The sequence below is a fragment of the Erpetoichthys calabaricus genome, chromosome 5 (genome assembly GCF_900747795.2).
Source record: "Erpetoichthys calabaricus chromosome 5, fErpCal1.3, whole genome shotgun sequence".
In the NCBI taxonomy this organism is placed as follows: Eukaryota; Metazoa; Chordata; class Cladistia; order Polypteriformes; family Polypteridae; genus Erpetoichthys; species Erpetoichthys calabaricus.
The window spans coordinates 196,067,523-196,089,027 of record NC_041398.2 but is presented as its reverse complement, the minus strand read 5'-3'; the positions used below and the strand labels follow the sequence as shown (position 1 = coordinate 196,089,027).

The window sequence follows — 21,505 nt, the reverse complement described above, 5'->3', positions numbered from 1 at the left end:
GGGGCACTCATACTGTAGCCACTATTTAAGAATTTTTACCAGTGGTTAAGTGCTGTAAAATTGTGCAACATGTTTTCGTCAAATTCTTGGCTTTCCTTGTCATCAGTGATCCTCCTTAGTGTTCTACTTTTTTTTTTTTTAAAGAGCACATTACATACCTATTAAACAGTTTAAAGTCTAGTTATTTTTTTAAAAAAAACATCTGAAAAGCATAATAATGCAAACAACTGTAGTTAGATTTTTTTTTTACAAATATGTATTGTTAGTGCCAAGCCTTACTACATAAAATCACAAAGTAACTTCACTGTTTATTTGATATGTAACTGTTGTAACATTTAACAATACTTCCCTAATAGACCTCGAAAAAAAGAAGAATTGTCACTTAAAAATAAAAAGGTGATCTATTATGAGTATTCATACCAAATACTTGATTATTGTGTTAAAAGAAACTGAAAAAAATTCTGAATAGCTAAAATAAGCAGAGAGTGTCTGAATAGCTAAAATAAGCAGAGAGTGTCTTTTGGGCACCCTTATAAATCCTATTAGAAATAAAATTTGTAGTATACCCACACAATCTAGCTGGACAAATTTTTCTTCTAACAGTTTATTGATTCAGTAGTTCCTCTGCACTATAGATGTAACAAATGTGCCTACTTCTCTTTGTTTCAGCTAATTTCCCAGAATCTGTGGTCGACAACCTGCCATCTGATATGAAGACGGGAATATATTATGGCTGGGCTTGTGTTGGAAATAGTGATGTGCACAGAATGGTTATGAGCATTGGTTGGAATCCTTTCTACAAGAACACTAAGAAATCAATGGTGAGTATGCAGTACCCATATCTGCACAAAAATGTGAAATTTTCCTAACATTGTAGGTCAACAATACAGTGCTTCTTTTGTAGGCCTTTACTGTAGTTCAATAAATGTTGCATTTGTACTGTGAAGTCCAACTTGCCGTGATAGGTCTTGGGCTTCACCTCAGCCCCTAGCAGTTTTTCTCATTCCCCTTTTTCTCTATTACTTAATAGCAGTTATAATGTACACATGAATTAATTTAGGGAAGTACAGTATATAAAACAGACAGCATTTTATCCTCTAGTTCAGTATTTGTTTCTAATATTCAGCGTTTTTTAACTTTTCCATTTATGGATTTTAGAAACCTTTGTTTATCTGTCTTTTCTTCTGAGAACTTCACATTTTTGGAAAAAGACTACTGTTTTATTTACCTGCTTGTCATGGCTGCTGTTCTTCCATCTTGGCCATGTCTGCACTTTCACACCGGTTCACTTTGCTTGGCATGCATGATAAGATGCCACCTCCTGATCCTTGGGATCCCAGGTGAGAAAACTGAGCAGCAAGGGAAGAGGGCCACACTGTGCAAATGAATCAAGATCCCGTAAAAGTTTTTAAATTCTGCTCAATTAGAAATAATTCTTGTTGCAAATGTACTGTATATTAATCAGTCTCCACTTGTGTTTACACTTTACACCTTCACAAGGCCTTTAATGAAGCACAGAATATATTTCAAAATAAAAGCAGTTACATTTAAGACTGAACATTACAATCTTAAGTATGCATTAGCAATAATAATAATGCATTAAATAGTAATTATACGTAGTTGAAATTACAATATAGTCAAAACTGGATCACTATAGTTGTTTCACAAGGATCAATCCTAGAGAATACCATTCGAGATATAACATTCAATAGAAAAGGGGTATATTTTTTAGGGAGATTTGAATGAGTCCACTGAAGGAGCTTCATAAGTGGACCCATGGAGACGGTTGCAGAGGTCAGGTGCCACATGCACAAGAAGAAAAAGTGGCAGCTACCAATAAAGTTTGTAGTTACTGTAGTCTGTGTGAGATGTGGGAAAATCATTAACAAGTTTCTCATTATCAGGAAAGAATAAGAATGAGCAAGCATGAGACATGTTTGTGAATATAAGAAACTTGTTTAATGTGATATATGTAGGTTTAATTAGAAAAAGAAAAAAAAAAGAAAAAATTACTCCCAAGATTATATCATCAGCAGGACTGAGTGAAATGGAACCCATTTTCCTTAAGCTTGGCTTTCATGTGAATTAACATAATGAACCTCATTGAGAGAATTAATTTGTTTGTAATTTTATCACAGAAAAGCAAAGGGAATTTTTCACAATCTTTACTGGAAGAATTTATAGTAGAGCCAGGTTTTGGTTGAAGTAGCTTATTAACCACAGAAAACACAATCTTCTGATTATCATTATTTCTTTCTATCATTCTGCTATAGTGTACATTCTTGGCTGCAATTAGTGCATCGTTGTTCCCCTTTTGATGGTCAGAAAAAGCCTGGGCATGTACAGTTACACCACATTGTCTCAAGATGCGAACAGACTGTTTTCATAGTTTATATACTGTGGAGTAGAACACTTCAAGGAGACCTCCCTTTGTTTAAATCGAGCCATTTTATGAAACCTTAAGCAGATGGATATAATACTAGCCACAATAAAGTGATCAGCAAATTTATCTAAAGTGAATGTTAAGGAAGATGGGGAAAAAAATCAAGAAGTTGAAGTAACGAGGCTAGAGGACCAGTTATTTTTAGGGTTTTTCAAAGACGTTTGAAGACTATAAGAGCACTACTTTATGGTCATAGAGTCCTAAATCAGTGCTGAGTGTTTGCCTGATGTACAGACCACATCCAATATGTGACAATGAAAGTGAGTAAAAAATTTAACATGCTGCATCAAGTCAAAACAGTCCATAAAGGATAGCAATTCAGTGGAAGGCTTACATGTTGGAATATCAATGTAGATATCAGAATCACCAAGAAGAATGATTGTCTGAAAAAAGAGACATTAATTGAGGTAGAGTAATTCAGACATACCACTTAAAAATGGATCCATTGTATTTTGCAGGATGATAAAGGATGATAACTTGAATAGGACCAGATCTTTTATCACTTTTAAAGTCAAACATTTAAAGGACAATGGGTATTCAGTGGATATTCTTTGATGTTCAGTTTAGTTACAAATACAGCCAGATCGCCCCCCTGATCTGAGCTGCTACAGTTATATCTAATCAGATGAAGTTGCCTCATTTAGAGACATACTCAGTGACTCAGCCCAACAGGTCTGATTTTTGTCTGAATTTATGTGGGAGGAAGTACAATATATAAAATCCAACCACAGACGATAAGAAACACAAGTGTTTTGGACCTTGCAAATAGAAGAGAGGCTTGTCTGTCTGATGTCTCATGTTTTATGTACCACAATAGAATAGAAAAAGGAAAAAAAAAAGGCCAAGATTACGGCTGAACCTGCTGTACTGTAAACTGTTTGCACAAGCACTGGCTTCCTCAGGCAATATGTTGCTAGGATACAGAAAAAGAGTAAGCTTGTGATACTTTGGAAATCTGGAAAGTTGTCGCACAGTCATGTAACTTGACATATCCAGCTGTTACTAGTCCTGTAAATTGACATACAAAGGTGATGAGATCATCAGTCACAGTTGCCAGTCTTGACATTCTCTCCGATTAGAAGTTGTGTTGGCTTTAGGTTTTTGACATTTTTCAATTGAACATAATATGTTGAGACTGCACTCCACAATGAATTCTGGCAATACCAGTGCTTTACACCTGAAGGACCCTTGCTAAGCAAGACAATGTTAACAGCAGAATTTGTTGTGCAATGATGCATATGCAAAGTTTCAAAACTTGGTATTGTGTAGATCTAATACATTGATTTGAATATTCTAACTAAATTCTCAGTCATTCTTACTTTTTATTCTAAAATATTTGTATTTTTTCTAAAATATTAAATAATTAAGTTACCTTTGCCATTCTCTTTTTTTATTGACCATTTTTTGTGGAGTTTGCTTTCTTAATTGTATTCAAATGCCAACATTAAATGCTAAATGAGAACAATTACTAAAAGAGTCCCACAGGATTAAATGTAAAATACTTAAAGGATTTTCGCAGTTATTTTTTTTCATAGGGTTGCAGTATTCCAAGAGCATGTTACCTGACAGCAAGTATGTCCTAAGAATACAACCAGTAAGATTTAGCATATCAAATGTATTCTGAAAACACCAAGCAGCTTTTTTGTATCCAAAATAATCACAGATTGGTATATTTGCGACAAATGGTGAATATAGTGCATTTGGGCAAAACATTATTGCCAAATCATTTTTCCCTGTACCTGCTCAATGTTTCCTGTGCTACTAGCTGCCACACTACCTTAAAGCATAGTAGATCCTAACCCCTGTACTAACCGTTGGCTAGGAGTTCATTTTTTCAATGGCTAGGTAGCAGGAAATGTGCTTCTCTAATGGCTCTTCTATGAAGACCATGTATATCTGCACATGAGAGCAGAACACCATCATGTTCTTTCTCAGCTAAACCTACCTGCAGGTGCCTTGCAGTCATATGGGTTTTGTGCTTTACCTTTCTATACAGTATATGAGCTGTTTGATCTTTTATCTTTTTTGATCCTCCAAATCTTAACTGCTATTTCTGAATGACATTTTGGAGGGTGGAATTGGCTAGATTGAACTGCTTCAACATCTTTTACAGCATTCCCTTGCTTTGAAGGGATACGTTTAATTTTCAGATCCTCAGTGTGTTGCTTGGAAGGGCCCACTGTTAATGGAATGTTGAAAATTTTTGATGATTAAAAAAATTCATTAGGTTCCGGAACTGTCATCAGTTGGTAGTTCCTAATGGCAATTCTTGAAAGGACTAGCTACCTAACTAGTTCTGAGACCTCACAACTGAAAGGGCACACAGACTTTTGCAAATGCCATATTTACTCTTTTTTTCAGTTTATTAAATTAATTGTAACTGTACTTTAACATTTACAGTATATTAAAATGTCATTGTTTTATTTTGTTTGATATTGAAGTTGTATTTGCTATTCTTTACTTGTCAACAAAATATGTAATGCAGACAAACTTTTCCATGGAACTGTTTTCCCAGGAGATATGTAATCATGCAAGTACTGATAGTTAAACCTGGATATCTTTCAATATGAACAGTATCTCACAAAAATTAATTTTTGTGAATTCATAATGCAAATTTATTAAAACGTAACTGTAACATATCAGTAAAAAGGAATGTTCTGTTTCAACAAGGACATTACGTTGAACCCAAGTGAATGTCACATTTTTTGCAGCAGGTTTACCATTATATGTAGTATTATGCTTCTGTCAAGCTTGCAGAGAGACAGAGAATTCAACAAGAGGCAGTATCTAGCCAATTTCATACCTGCCGAGACATATACAATTTAAAAAAACCAGAAAGGACAAACAATCAGCCAGTGAAATCTTTGATTTTCATCTTGGATTGCAACAAGCCATTTAACAAAACAGATGTGTAAACTACACAATGAATACACTGCACAACAACGTTTTTGCTTCTTGAACACTGTTGGGTGTTTCTTATAGATTTTTGGGTGCTGATCACAAATATCACATCATAATTTACCCACTTTTAATTCTATTGAATTTAATAGCTTATGCGAAACATAAATGTGACTAAATACGTTATTGTCAGTAAACATATAAATGTCTATTTCTTAGAGTTCCTACGTGATGCAGTAAAACTAACATGCAAAACTATATTTGTGCATACCCAGTAGTTACCTGTCATAATCAGCAACAACCTTTCAGGAAGCAAGACTTTTCAAAAAAATTGTTGTGCAGTGATATATGTGCTGGCCACAGATTTTGGCAGCATCAAAGTAAGAACAACTTTAAAGATATTTACACAAAATCCTTAATTGGATTAAGTGATGCTGGGAATGATAACAGGCTATGGGGTGTGTGTGTGTGTGTGTTTGTGTGCGTGTGTTTATTTAAAGAGCGTGGAGAGAGTGTATGGGCTATCAAAGTCTTATAGGATGGGCCTTCTAAGCTGATTCCATTCACTTTGGCTTTCAGTTAAAGTGTCTCACAGACATCAAGGTTCTTTCTCGCACAATAGCTTAATGGTAATGACTTAAATGCCTTATGCCAGTTACTTTACTGCTAAGAGTTCACAGGATTTTCTAAACTGGGTATGTTCTGTAAATAAAATATACATGTGACATTGAACAAAATTACAATTATCAACTGTCGCAATGCAACAAGGCAATGTTAAACTCTGTCACACATAAAACAACTGAAGAACTATAAAGAAACAGAATGTTTTACTAATGTATTCTAACTTTAACTTGGAACTTTGTTCCTTGCAAACCTCCTTTCAAAATAAGTGCTCAGCACTGCCTCCCTCTGTCTCTTGTCCAACTCATAATAGTCTGTGGGCCCTATATTGCTTTGACTGCATCTGTCTAACAAATGTGTATTAGTATAATCTAACTCCATTGAGAAGTTCCACTCAGATTAAATAAAAAAAAAAAAGGAAAACACCCACTCTCAGTCATTCAAAGCCAATTTACTAAATAGAGCAATGTAACGTTAGGGTAAGGGGGTGACACAGAGCGAATGCACAAACCTCACAGACGGTGATCAGGCTGAGAACTGAACCCACAGTACATTTCCAAAACAAGGAGAGATTAAGAAATGGATGCAAATGACATTGCTCACTGACTTAGCAAAACTGTCAATTTTTAGTTGAGACGAGCACTACGTTCTGTGTGAATATTAACTATTACTCACATCCATATTACTAACCGAGAATGCTAAACCGGATGATGGACGCAGGCACATCCGGCCATGGGCCGTAGCTGCAAAAAGACGTACTGCGCCGGCGCAACAAACAGTCCGCGAGAGTCGGCTGAGGACCCGAGAAAGGCGGACAAAAGAGGGCGAGAGAGGCGGATGAGGGTCCGCGAGAGACGCAGGCGCAAAAAGAGTCCGACAAGAGCACAGAAAACAGGAGTGAGCACATACAGAAAGGAGTCACAAAAATGAGGCCCAACAAGCACCAAAATAAGGAAAAGGCACATAAAAGAGTACTCAAACGAGGGGAAAGAGTTCTCAAATGAGGGGAAAGCACGAAACACATTGCACACGAAACTAAACACACCAAAAAAAAAAGAACAGACGAGCGCACAATAGCAAGGCACGACCATACCCCCACCCTACAGGCACGGGACGGGACGGGACACACACCAAGAGGGGGATTCAACAAGCCCATGGAAGACCAAAAAAAAGAACACAAAACCACCCCACAGACCCTACAAGCAAGGGACGGGACACACACAAAGAGGGGGATTCAAACAAGACACAGGAACACAAAAAGAAACAAAACGCTCGCGCAACAACGATCCCCCCCACACATCCATAAGAAAAAATGTCTCGACTCCAAAAACGCAAAGCTCAACTAAAGCTTCTAACTAACGATGTACCTAAAAGTAAAAACTTTATGAACTGCATTAGATCCTACAATAGTTCATTTGCTTTTGCATATACCGGAGTAAATATCAGGCCACCAAAAGGCAATGGACCATACTGCTTTCGCATATGTGCACAAATACTGCATCGCATTGGAACAGTGCACCCTGAAACAAATCAACAACGCAAATATGCACAAATCTACATCCTAGATCCACATTACGCAATCTATCAATCAAAGTGTTGCATCGCAACAGGCACGGATTCAAAACGAAACACCTCCCGTCTCAGACATACGTTAATGGCAGCGAAGGCTACAACGGGCTTCTCACACAGCACAGGCAAATCGATTACAGCTCCATAACAACACGTCCCAAATACTACACATGCAACAACGCGCCTCTCAAACGGCACAAGGAAAACAAACATACACCAGGAAAATTCATTCGGATTAATGAATGTCATTTGCAATCATTGTCATTCAGTTCACTTCCCTGAAGAAACAACTGGCAATACAAGTTATACATTTACACGTTGTTGTCAAAAGGGTCAAATTAGACTGCCTTCTTTACATTCATATACTGAATATCTACAGAAGCTTATAACTGACGATGTACCTGAAAGTGAAATCTTTATCAACTGCATTAGATCCTACAAATCGGTATCCACTATGAACATTAACGGTGGCACTGCACGTGACATCCATCTTGAAAAAATGTTGTTTATTGATGAATGTTCAATGACATGAAGTCACTTACTCAACACCATTCATAAACTTCTACAAACGTTTATAAATAATAATATTCGATTTGGAGGAAAGGTACTTTTATGAGGAGGAGATTTTAGACAGTGATTAGCTATTCTTCCAGATGCCATGCACTCAGCTATTGTTCAGTGCACCTTAAAATACGCAGACAATTGGCATTACTTTCAAAAGATACAGTTAGTAAAAAAGATACGATGTCCAGAACCAGATCATAACAATTGCTTATTACAACTGAGAGATGGTACACTCACCAATACAGATGGACTTCAGCCACATATTATTACAATTCCTCAAGCCTTTATCTGCGACGACTTAGTTACAGAGACATTTGGAACAGCAATCTCATTAGACCAAATGCCCCTTTTAACACAACGCACTATATTATGTCCAAAAAATATTAATGTGGAAAACATAAATACCCAAGTCATTCCATTACTTCCTGGAGAGACACAACTCTTTCTAAGCTCTGACAAACTTGACTCTGATCACAACAATAACCATCTTAAATGACCTTACAAGTTCTGAGCTGGAATTACCTTTTACACTTAAACAGCGTGTACAAAGAAATTTTCAAATAAACCTTTACACTGTGCCACACACTTTATTGTTTGATTTCTATTTGCATCATCTACACCGTCACACTATTCTATATCTCATTCATACATCACGCTCTTTGTCATTCCCAACACCAGGGGTTGGCGAGCGAAGCCCACCCCACAGACCCAACAAGCAACGGACGGGACACACACAAAGAGGGGGATTCAAACAAGACACAGGAACACAAAAGGAAAGAAGACGCTCGCGCAACAACAATCCTCACCCCCCTAACACACACACACATCCATAAGAAGTGACACCCAAAGCCACATATTCTAAAGTGAACGTCAACACGTTCACACTAGACAGCATAGGTGTCAGCATAGATGGATCTCCTTACAATAAAGCACTATTAACCGTTCAACTGCAGAAAAGGAAACATATTAACAGTGACTGCGATCCTCCGGAGTGGCAGCAAATCTGTTAATAAATGGTCGTACATGTCACTCAAAATTCAAAATACCGGTCCCAATCACAGAGACATCAGTATCCACTATGAACATTCACAGTAGCAATGCCCGAGACATCCGTCTTGCAAAACTGATAATTATTGATGAATGTACAATGGCATCCAGTCACTTACTCAACACCATTGATAAACTTCTACAAACGTTGATGAATAATAATATTCCCTTTGGAGGAAAAGTTCTTTTATTAGGAGGAGATTTTAGACAATGCTTAGCTATTGTTCCACATGCCATGCGCTCAGCTATTGTTCAGTCCACCTTAAAATACGCAGACAATTGGCATTGCTTTAAAACAATACAGTTGGTACAAAACATGCGATGTCCAGATCCAGAATATAACAGTTGGCTAATACAACTGGGAAATGGTACACTCACAAATACAGATGGACTTCACCCAGATATTATTTCCATTCCACAATCCTTTATCTCAGACGACTTAGTAAAAGAGATATTTGGAACAGCAATCACATTAGACCAAATACCCCTGTTAACACAACGCACTATATTATGTCCAAAAAATATTAATGTTAATCACATTAATAACCAAGTCATTTCATTACTTCCTGGAGAGACACAGATCTTTCTAAGCTCAGACAAAGTTGACTCTGATGACGACAATGAACATATAAATTTCCCCTTAGAATATTTGAACACTATTAACCCTGCCGGATTACCACAACACGACCTTGCCCTTAAAAACGGAACAATAATCATGCTATTAAGAAACCTTAACACAAAACAGGGTTTATGCAATGGCACACGGTTAGTCGTCAACACCATGACACGCAATGTTATTCAAGCGACAGTTCTTACAGGATCACATGCTAACAATACTGTTCTCATTCCTAGAATTGACCTTACAAGTTCTGAGCTAGAATTACCTTTTACATTGAAACGCCGACAGTTCCCCATTAAACCTGCATTTGCCATGACCATCAACAAATCACAAGGACAAACCATGGACAAGGTTGGCATCTACCTCTCTGAACCCGTTTTTGGACATGGACAACTTTATGTTGCCTTCTCACGTGTTCGCCGTTCATCTGACGTTAAAGTTAAAATTATAAATAATCCATGCCAAGGAAGACTCATTCAAGGACAAGACACCATCTTTACTACTAATGTTGTATACAAAGAAATATTCCAATAAAACATTAATATATGACAAACACTCTATTTGTTATTTCTATGGGCATCATCCAAAGCTGCACACTATTCTATATCTAATTCATACATCTGACTCTTTCTCATGTCCCAACGCCAGGGGTTGGCGAGCGAAGCGAGCAGGGGGCGGAGCCCCCTAGTGTACAACCCTAATTCAGTAAGCAGTGAGGGAAGTAAACTGCAGTACATGTGCTGCAAATTGGGTGCATTTGAGGAGCAGTAGAAAAGCTCACTTTGCAAACCTCTTAAAGTACAAAAGGACAACAACAGCTTTCCATGCAAGTATATACAAGTGCACTTCATGTCCATTGAAATATGGGTGGCTCGAAGCCTAGTCCTAATGTTTCTCAAGCATCATTTACATAACTGAAAACTGGTTTTTCTTTTTAAGGAAACAAAACATCTCATTTATGCATGATTTGACTAACAAAACAATTTCCTTGTGAATGTTGTTCAAGATTCTTTCTTTAAAAGTACAACCCAGAAATGTCTTTTTTCAGAGGGGATTTTGGACAACAGGTTGGAAAACTATCCTTAGTAAGTTAGAAGTAAGTACTAATGTACGCTGCCAATTTTTTAAATAACTCCATCAATTGCTGAAATTGTGAAACAGTTAACACGTCCATTTTTTAAAAATTAGCATTGGAACAGTAGAATAATAACAACCCAGCTTAACCCAGAGGTGCTGGGAGCAAGCACAAGGGCAAGAATCAGCCAAAACATTCAACTAAACCTGTCCATGAGCCATTTTGTTGCCACTACCGTATCAGTTCACATGCTATATACACACAAAAAGAGGCATGGCTATATGTTCACTAGAAGGTTCTGTAGTGTAAACTTTATGATTTATTCACATTTGCATAAGCTGCTAGGGTGAAGTGGAAAAACATCAGCTGCTGAAAACAGATTAACAAAACCCTACTCTTTGTACCCACGATTATCTGCATTTTGAGGAGGTGTCAGCCTGACATAAAGGCTCAGTTAATGTTGCTTAACTACCTACTGTGCTTTTTGTCTTGCGTTCAGTTAGCAGCTCTTTTTTCAGATCACGTACCAATATAAAAATGCCAGTGTCAAAGCAGTCAAGAGTTATTTCTCTGTGTTAATTTTGTATCCGCATTCATACTTTTAAACACTTGTGACAGAATGCACAAGTAGAATGTTTAAATATAGTCTACCAATTAAGTGCCTTGTATTTAACTGTCATCTGGTCCTGGATTAAATTCAAAATGGTACTAAGTGCTTGTAGGATCTCTGAAATGAATAAAGCTTGTTCAGAAATTGGATAGATATTGTGGAAGATGACCCGGACACAGACAGGCAGACACGTTTAAATCACCCCACACACGTTTATTTACAGACTCCATATTTACAGCATGTGCACAACAACCTCAAAGTCCTGGCCACTACACAAATGCCTTTCTTCTTCAGGCCGACTCCTTGCTTCCTCCCAGACCTTATCCTTCTTCCACCCAACTGAAGCCCCTGAATGGAGGGAGGTGGCCCCTTTTATGACCACCCGGATGTTCTCCAGGTGCCTCCTGACAATCTTCCACCAGCACTCCCCAGTGTGGCGGAAGTGCCAGCTGCGCACCAGGAAACACTCCAGGTGTCCCCAGTCCTCTTCCCCCCAGCCCTTCCGGGTGTGGCGAAAATGCTGAGGTCCAGGGCTCCCAAGGCATTGCGGCGCCCCCTGGCGGTGACCACGGGCCCATACAAGGTTGAGCTTCAAAGCTCTGTACCCGTGGTCCCCATAGCCACCAGGGCGGTCGCCTCCACGTGGTCTGGGGGAGGCGTAAGCCCTCCTCCGGGGTGTCCCGGCTGGGTCGCCCCCCCAGCCACCTGTGACAATATACAATTTATTATAGAAGGCTCAACATGCCTCTATGGGTTACTCAGATTACAACATGCCTTGTGTTATAGTCTGTGCTGTCATTTTCCTAAACAAGGGCACTATTTGATAATATTTTCACATAAAACAGGTCACCAAACTGTGTTTTGTGTGCGTCAAGCTTCAAAAATAAAATGACCTTATTTTTCTTCAAAAATGCTGACCAGAAATTCAAGTATATAGAACAGTATGGGAAGGTAAGATGTTATAATTGTTAACTTTTGAAAATTCCCATAGCACCTCAACATAGTACAGAGGAACCTCGGTTCACGAACGTCTTGGTACACGTACAAATCGGTTTACGACCAAAAAGTTTGCCAAACTTTTGCCTCAGTTCACGACCACACACTCGGTATACGAACAAGCCAGTTTCCCTTTCGGTTTGTACATGTTCAGTCACTCCCTGTGCATTTCCTGTGCAGCGAGCAAGAGAGGGAGAGCGAGAGAGCGCGACACAAACACACACACACACACACACACACACACACACACAGGCAGCGCGAGAGACAGAGGCACACACACAGGCAGCGTGAGAGAGAGAGCTGGACACATAAGATAGGAAGGCAGTTAAAGAATGCACTGGGCTTGATTTTGTTTTCACTTCTGTTTACAGCGATCGGTTTGTAGCGTGCATTGTTGCAATGTTACTTTTCTTGGTGGTTTATTAAATTACAGATTTTTTTAAATGTTCATTATTTTCCCTGTGCTTAAAACTCATTAAAAAAAAAAAAAAAGTGTTTTTAGGCAGCGGTTGGTAGCGCTATAGCGCGAACTATTGCAGTGTTAGTTTTCCCTGTTGTTCAAGGTTTTCTCAGTGTTATTCAATGTTTTTACATTTAGTTTACTATTATGTTGTGCATTCTATGGTTTAATTAACTATATTTGTGCTTAAAAACTTAAAGAAAATATATATTTACATACAGTTCGTATGGTCTGGAACGGATTAATTGTATTTACATACAATCCTATGGGGAAAATTGTTTCGGTTCACGACCAAATCAGTTTACGACCAGAGTTTTGGAACGAACTATGGTCGTGAACCGAGGTTCCACTGTACATCACTAGTGACTTGTTTTTCAAGCAAAAAAGCTGACCACTAAATGCTGTCTAGTCAGAGCTAACTCTGTGCTGCCATTCACTGGCAGAAAGACGTTGTGCAGTTAGTTAGAGGCAGGTGCATCGGGCCTTGTGAGTTTCAATGTATTGAGCGAGCTTTTAAGGGCTTCTGTTTCTTGACTCAAATGGTGCCATGCTAATCTCTTTTGTAAGCATTTTAAGGAAACATTGTGTAATATAAAATTACTAAATATACTGTTGTTGTTATTATGGGGGGAAAATCAGTAACTTTAGAAATACTGAAATTGCAGTGTGTGTGTTTTTAGTGATTTCTTTTTTATCATCCTCTGCCTTAGTTTCTCAAGCAAATACATTTTTAATGGATTTCTGCCTTATTTATTATACCCATGTAAACAATGAATTTTAAGTTGTAGATTCTCACTCTTATAACACCCAACAGTGGGGTTGAAATGATGAATGGATGAATACTTTCTTTGTTTAATATAATCCTAAATGTAATAGATTACATAAAAAAAAAAAAAAACTGTGTTAATTTTGTATCGTAGGAAACCCATATAATTCATACATACAAAGAAGACTTTTATGGAGAAACTTTGAGCATAGCTATTCTGGGCTATATTCGTCCAGAAACGAGCTTTAACTCTCTAGGTAAGAAACTTTAGTGTCTTTTTAAGGATGTCTACCATCTTGTTCTTTATACTTATTCTTCTTTTTGAATACTTTTAGGTCACAATATTTATGGTGTTACTGACTGTATCACGTACATTTTTTAGTTAAAAAAAAATCCAGTAATGATTTCAGTACAGATACATAGTTTAGATAAAATAAGCTGTTATCAGATCTGTACCTTTGAGAGAAATAGGTCATTTAGTCTTAGTGATTTCCTTTTGATACCTAGTTTTCAGTTTGTTACTGCAATGATAAAATATTGCTATAATGTTAGAATTATTGTGAAAGAAAATTTACCCATCTCAAAGTCATAGTTGAAGTTGGAAAGCCCATCAAACTTTAACCAAATTGATGCAAATATTTCTTACAGGTACTTTTAGTTAGCTGATGGTGTATTTTTCTGTATACGCCTTTGTTTTATTATAGCAGCTCTGCCTGTGAAATGCTGCAGGAGAAAAATCTCCATATCATCGTACACAGGCAGGTTAAGTGATTGCTGAGCATCACACAGTAAAGCAGAGGCACGACTTAATCAAACATCCATCAGGTCTTAGCTACCACTGCTAGCAAAATAGGTTATTCAGACAGAATTTTAAAGAAATACCTCCTCTCCCCTTACAAACAAACAACTAAATGATTGCAGAAACAATTTCAGTTTTTTAAGCTCTTTTCACTGAATGCAGGCAAAGAGTGATGTGGCAAATTACAAATACACACTTTACAAATTCCTTATTACATATTGAGTATGCATAAAGACGCAGGTTTGTTTAAAGAGACAGGAAATAAACTAGTTTGATATAGATTAACATAAATGGAGCCCAGCAGTATCTGTCCATTAATTAATTGTTGAACTTTGGCCAACTGACAACATAAGAGAGGAAAACAAAACATTTCCAATCTGCCCTAGTAGAATATTTCCATGCTAAGCATAAATGTTTTTTTAAAGCTTCTACTACTCTATATGGTGAGCTGAAAGCATAAAGAAAAAAAATGTTAAAATTGCTTCAGACAATTTGTAGGAAACACATAGCAGAGGTTCACAAGTTAATACACATTTTAACTAATCATTGTGACATGATATATTATGTAAAGTGTCATTCAGGTCTGAATTTTGCCCTTTTATCAATTGTTACTAAAGTGGGTGTCAACCGTCCGTGACCTGAAAATAGAAATCTGATTAAAAAATTTAAAGGTGAGTATTTGGAAGAATAGGGAACAATGGTTTTATTAAAGAAATGTATATGAGCTGTGCAGGCACTAGTCGGGTTTTAAAATATTTTAAGTTGTCCCTAAGGGCCAGGAGGATTTCATTTTAGAAAACAATCATAACATGTCCATCACTGTCAGTCACTGAAATATACTGTGGTGTTGTTTGTTATGTTGTTTTAATTACAAGAGGTAGAATAATTGTGAGATGCATGCATTTTTAATAGTGCTAAACTAATCCTCTCATTTTGAACACCAGTGAATCAATTGAATTTATTATCATTATAACTTGCAGTATATCAAAAAAAACAAACATGCAGTAATAATACAGTACACCATAGAATAGAGCGATGCAGCAGACAAATTACTAAGCAGAGCAATGGCAAAAAAAATTAATATGTAAAGAAAAATAAAAATATTTATCTGATATAAATATACAATATGTATGACATAAAACAAAAAATAATACTGTAAAATTGAATGTCGGCTGATTAGTAGTGGGTATGTTTGTATAATGTTATCTGCAGTGTCAGTTCATTCTGTTGCTTGCACTGGCTTAGTAATTCCTTTGGAACGGAAATAAAATTAATTTAACAAGGTTTGAGCATAGCTTCTATTTTCACATAGGAATGTTAATGTCATCCTTATTTTGTAGAAATGTAAATATGTAATGTGTAACTTAATCAAAAGCATAAAGGCAGTCATTCATATTAATATATTTATTTTTGACAGATGCCCTTATAAAAGCAATTCACAACGACATTGAGGAGGCCAAGAAGCAACTCGATATGCCAGAGCATCAGAAGTTTAAGGATGATGATTTTTTCAGCACCTCAAAAAAAGAAATTATGAATGGTCATTGACTAAAATGTACTAATTTTAGTAATCTTTTATTATCAATGTTGAATAATATTTAGAAGTTTGTTAATTTATGATTTTTATATGAAGGATTAATTACTTACAATAAACATACACGGGCAGCAACAATATTTTAAATCTCATCCTCTTCCATGAGGTAAATACCATGGTGTCCATTTTGCTGTTGACGGCCTTTAAAGTGCATAGTTTTTATTTTAATTGTACGCATCATTGTTTTGTATTTATGCGTACAGAGGCTCCAGCAAGTTAATTAATGTGTGGCCTGAAGTATTCTGCATGCAGCCAGTCTTAGAGCTGCTAATCGTCTGTCAAAGAAGCCGGTAATTAAATGCAGCAAAATTATTTCAGTTTAGGGTGGATCATTTCATGCTACACATGTTAAATAGTCTTCAGATTTTTAGCAGAGTGTTTATTCAAATACATTTTAAAGTTTAATTTAAAGATCAAATCTGAAAATATTTGAAAATAATGTATTTAAACATACTTGATTCCATTATACAAAATTGCCCTGAGAAAATGTTTTATACTTGCATCTGTTTATGCAATACAAAATTGTGTATCCAGCAAGATACAGTTACTTAGGTGTCAATGTTATAAACGTCTAAAAAAGGAAAGTGAATTAGTAACTTTATACATTATTACAGTGGACCTTCATTTTAGTTGTGTGCTCTTCTGAAACAGTTCAAGTGGATTAATTCTATTAAACAAATGACCTCAATCGAACAATACGTTTTTTTTGTAATCGGTTGTTAGCTCTGCATATGAGAGCAGTGGTAGCGTGCTTGAGCTGGCCTAATTAATTACAATTTAATAATAAGCACGCAGCCAAATAAACAAGCCTTGTCTCATAATGTGAACCAGACACAAACCAGTTGCACTACTGTGCCTTTGATATTTTCCCAGAGAGTTTTCATTTGTTTTATCCGTGTCTTATGGCAGGTGAGTGTAGTACTGCATTGTAAAATATTTTAAAAGAAAACTTTTGAAATGAGTGGAAAAGCAATCCTTATTGACAAGAGACCATTTTGATGGATATTGTATGCCCATTAAGGTTACGAAAAACATTGTGCTGAGCTGCAAACGTATTGGCAAAGCACATAAATATTTAAGCCTTCTTATGATTACCTTGATTACTTCAAATGTACTTAAGATATTTTAGTGTGAAAATTCAAATGTGCAAATATGTGAGTTTACTGTCAGTTTGAAAATCCTTGCTATTTAACCTTTATGACTATTCTTGATCATTTTTATGATTATTGTGACATTCAAAATTGCATAATCCACTCAGTTCATTTGTGCAGAAATGAATGTATTGTTTTGTCGTCTTTAAAAGCAGCGAAATGAACGATTTAGTGTTGTTGACATTTAGAAATGTATTAAATATATTAAAAACCATAATCTCCATTAAAAAATTCAGTCATTTGTCACTCTTATCACATAGAGTTGTATGGATGTCTCCCTTATGTGTTAAAACTTTATGGCAAACAAAGTACAGATCTAGTGGGCAAATAATTTTTTGTTTTACTGTGTAGAATTTTTTAATATTCTTCATTAAAGTGATTAATATTATATGTGTAATATTAATTACAATTGGACCACAGGGTCACATGGTGAATGAGAGAGAGGAATTGAATCAGAAACCTTATGGATAAAAGTCCAATGCCTTGGCCACTACACCACACTGCCTTAGGAACAGATACTGTATTTTTAATTTAGTGTATTTTACGTAAACTTGACGTTTTAAGAATTATTTATTACTAAGAAAAACAGAGTTGGTTATATTTAGAGTTCCATTAAGGTTAAGTCAAATGTAGGCACAAAATATTTACAATATTTGATCCATCTCACATAAGTCATTTATTATAACCAAATGCATTAGCCTCAGTCATAAAGAAGTGAAAGGAAATGCCTTGTGTCATGCAGACATTTCAGGAGAGCTGCTTTCTGAGAACATTCCATGTCACAGTTGCAAAAATGTAAACCTACACGGTTTGAAGTTTGATTTAAGAAGTCCTCTTACGAATGCACTTTTAACCATTAAACTGTTTGTTGCAATGCAATTTGTTAAATCTGTTAAACATACTTGCTTGGTTTGTGAAAAAAATGTTCAAAAGTTTTCTCCTGTTATGAAATATTTTGTTTGCTTTGCACCAAAGCACATTTTTACAACTTATGATTATGGTTTTTGTTATTGTTTCCACTGTTTAAAAAAAAAAAAAAAAAAAAAGGAAAGTGATTTGTATGACAATAAAAACATATATTGTTTAAAATTTATGTTTCATTTGTCCGCTGTAAGATTGTGTTTTAACTAACAATTGGAATACTCTACTTCAGAGATGAACAGCAAATGATTCACTCCTGTGTGGAGCCCCACTTGCGTTTAACCTGTAAATGTAAATTGTCCCCAAACTTGATGAATGTCTTGGACATATGACGCTAACATTGCCTCAAGGGAGTGGTGACCCCCTCTGTCATGGTAGTTTGGGGATGAACTTGCAAACCTGTACGTAACCACTGGATCATGACAAGAGGTTTCTGGTAAAATGTTGACTGTTCTTGTCAGCATCTCATTAGAAGTTGCTCTGTTTTGTTTTGGCCCCATTATTACTGTAGCTATCTGTGTTGTTATTTGTCATAATTTCATTTGCAAATGCCCAGATTAATTTTCTTTTCCCAATTATGACTGTCATTATCAGGGTATATTTAGAGAATGTTCCAGTTTGTTCTACATTGTTGTAACTTGTCATTATGTTTTAATTGGCACTGGGCATGTTGATGGCAGAGTTACCCATTGCTATCCACAAGAGCTGACTGCTGTGTGAAGTGTAACTTCAGTGCTTTTAAAAATGGTGTCCTGAGTTTGGATCAGTAAGCAGCAACTCACGATAGCTGACCCTTGAGCAAATCAAGAAAAAAAATCTAAAAGAAATAGTACTTTTAGTTTGGTAATGATTTCTCTTTGACTTTTAACTGAGAATTTAGCATAGCTATCTGGTTTAGGTAAAGGCCTCAAAAAATAGTTTAAAAAAAAAATGACCATATATACTCATGTTTAAGTTCTCCCATGGATTAGTCGGGGCTTGATTTTACTGTATAATTTCTGGTACTTTATAATGTTGGTCGTACAAATCGAATGTGGAAAGCTCTCACTATTGGTCTAAGGGATTATGATATGCTAACGCCCACCTGGGACAATAATCATGGAGCACACTGCCTTTTTTTTTGTACGTGGGTGCAGCAATGCGCTGTATCAGCGTGTGCTCCTAACCTCCCTTTCTCTCTATTGTGTCTACGTGACCACACGCTAATACCCGAACTATTCCAAAGTGATGTTTGGATTGTTTTATGTTTTTTGTATCTCACACCCTCATACACCTTTTATCATAAAAGCATCCCATATCTATGATGGAGCATTTGATCAGAAGAAAATATGAAGCTGGTTTTAAATTAAAAGTCGTGGGTATGGTGAAATTGGTAAGTGCGCTGCTGCAACAAAATCCGATGTGTCTGAGAAACTGGTGCGAGATTGGAGGCAAGAAGATGTAAAAAAAAATGTAAGTGTCGCATTTTTTAATGGGTGTATAAGTTGGGGTCTGATTTTATGATAGATTTTTCAGATTTCAAGACCCGACTTATGCATGAGTATATACGGTAACTAGTTTTGTTACACCTTTGCTTTGAATTTTGGTTTTAGCATAGCAAGACAAACTAATATTTAGTGATATTTGAGAATGCATTTCAACATACTGTATCTCAAAATATATGCATTTGAAAATATCATACATTCATTTTAAGATACCCCAAATAGATTCCAAGATGTTTTGCAATAGACTGTTCATTTTAAGATACCTTAAATGTATTGCAAGAAATCTGAAAATGGGGGTCTCCAAATCAGGGGCCAGTTTTTTCTGCTAATTCAATCTTTTTCCTTATTTTTAATCAATGTTATTATTTAAGACACAGACCCATTAATTATTTCTTTTTTCCCTTAATTAGCAGCTAAACAATATTGAGATACTAAACAAGGCAACACATGACCTGTGTCCATCATACAATATCCGAAAATTAAAAAATGGTGAAAGTCTCAGTAATGCTGATCTGCTCATTTTGTTAGTGTTCTTAGAAAAAAGAAAATGTACAGTTTTGGAAATGTCTGCTATGGCAGAATGAGAGCACCAACAAGCTGTGGAATTAAATGACAGGATTGATTAACAATAAGAATTGGCTTCTAATTAAGAAAACGGGCTGGAGTGAAATCAGTTGGAGTTGGAGACCCAGACTTAGCTGGTCATCTGTTGGCTCACTTCACATCTCATTTTTGTTTGGGTGCTGTTTAAGGAAAAAGCAAGTCCATTAAAATGAATAGATTGGCAACAAAAATGGACTAATTAAGAAAAGGGTTGGAATGAAAACCTTTAGCCACAGAAGTACTCCAAGACCAGAATTGGAGACCTCTATCTTAAAATAAGCTGCTGTGCATTTTGAGATCTTAAAACAAGCCTAAGGTATTAAAAGGAAGAGATTAATTGTTAGCAAAAACATCTATAAAGTTAACAAATATAAAAACAATATTCTTTGTCTCATCTGTTTTGTAGAACGGGCCTTTCAAATAAAAATATTGATTCCATAATCATGAATAGTCTTCTGAGCAGAAACAAATGAATCATTGTCTTCCATGAGGTGAAACTTGTGGTATGAAGTGACTGCGCAAAAGTTAACAATGTCATATGTTGACCATATCAAGGATTACATTTCTTTATGTTCTGAATATATCAGTTCCTTTGTATATTTGCACTTCCCTCCAAAAAAAAAAAAACAGTGATGGGATGTTTGACATAAAGGCTTCAAAGTTCATATCGCTTTAATGAAGCACACTGTGTCAAAACCAAAGCCTGTATCAAAGTCCCATTACCAGCGGACTGATGACATCTGAAGCTCTGAATATTTCTGAAACACTGTGAATGGTCCGGCTGCTTCAAAGTTTTGTGCCATCCCACATGTTATTACAGGGGATTTGCAACTAGAAGTCATATTTTATACGGGCATAATGTTGGATTTAATATTGACACCATGTCTGAAACCTTTTATCTGACAATAAGGTAAATCCAATAGTATGCTGTTCTGTAGTTCTAAAATCTACAGTATTACTTGTCATTAATACCACAGACTACTCTGGGCATATTTCCTACACCCCCTTATACACGGACCCTTTCACTTTGCCCTGTTCTACAAGCACATTTCCTAAACCAGGGGTCACCAACTCCGGTCCTGGAGGGCCCCAGTGGTTGAAGGTTTTCATTCTAACCCTTTTCTTAATACAGTGGAACCTCGAGATACGATCACCTCTGTATACGAGAAATTCAAAATACGAGGAAAGTATGAGCGAAAAATTCAGATCTAAATGTGAGCATTGGCTCGCGTAACGAGCCACGAGCCAGGCTGTGGGTATAGCTCGCGGCTTAGCGAGGGGGCGT

At 36.4% G+C, this 21,505-nt stretch overlaps 1 protein-coding gene across 2 annotated transcripts in view; it reads left to right on the top strand.

Moving 5' to 3' along the window:
• The window catches only part of rfk (riboflavin kinase), a 28,227-nt gene extending 11,844 nt beyond the window's left edge, over positions 1–16,383 (top strand). For both annotated transcript variants that reach the window (XM_028802370.2, XM_028802371.2), the window contains exons 3-5: positions 670–821; positions 13,823–13,925; positions 15,885–16,383. In XM_028802370.2, coding sequence (XP_028658203.1) covers positions 670–821; positions 13,823–13,925; positions 15,885–16,015 — 386 coding nt within the window. In that variant the 3' untranslated portion in view covers positions 16,016–16,383. The remainder of the gene's footprint in view (positions 1–669; positions 822–13,822; positions 13,926–15,884) is intronic.
• Positions 16,384–21,505: the final 5,122 nt, after the last annotated feature.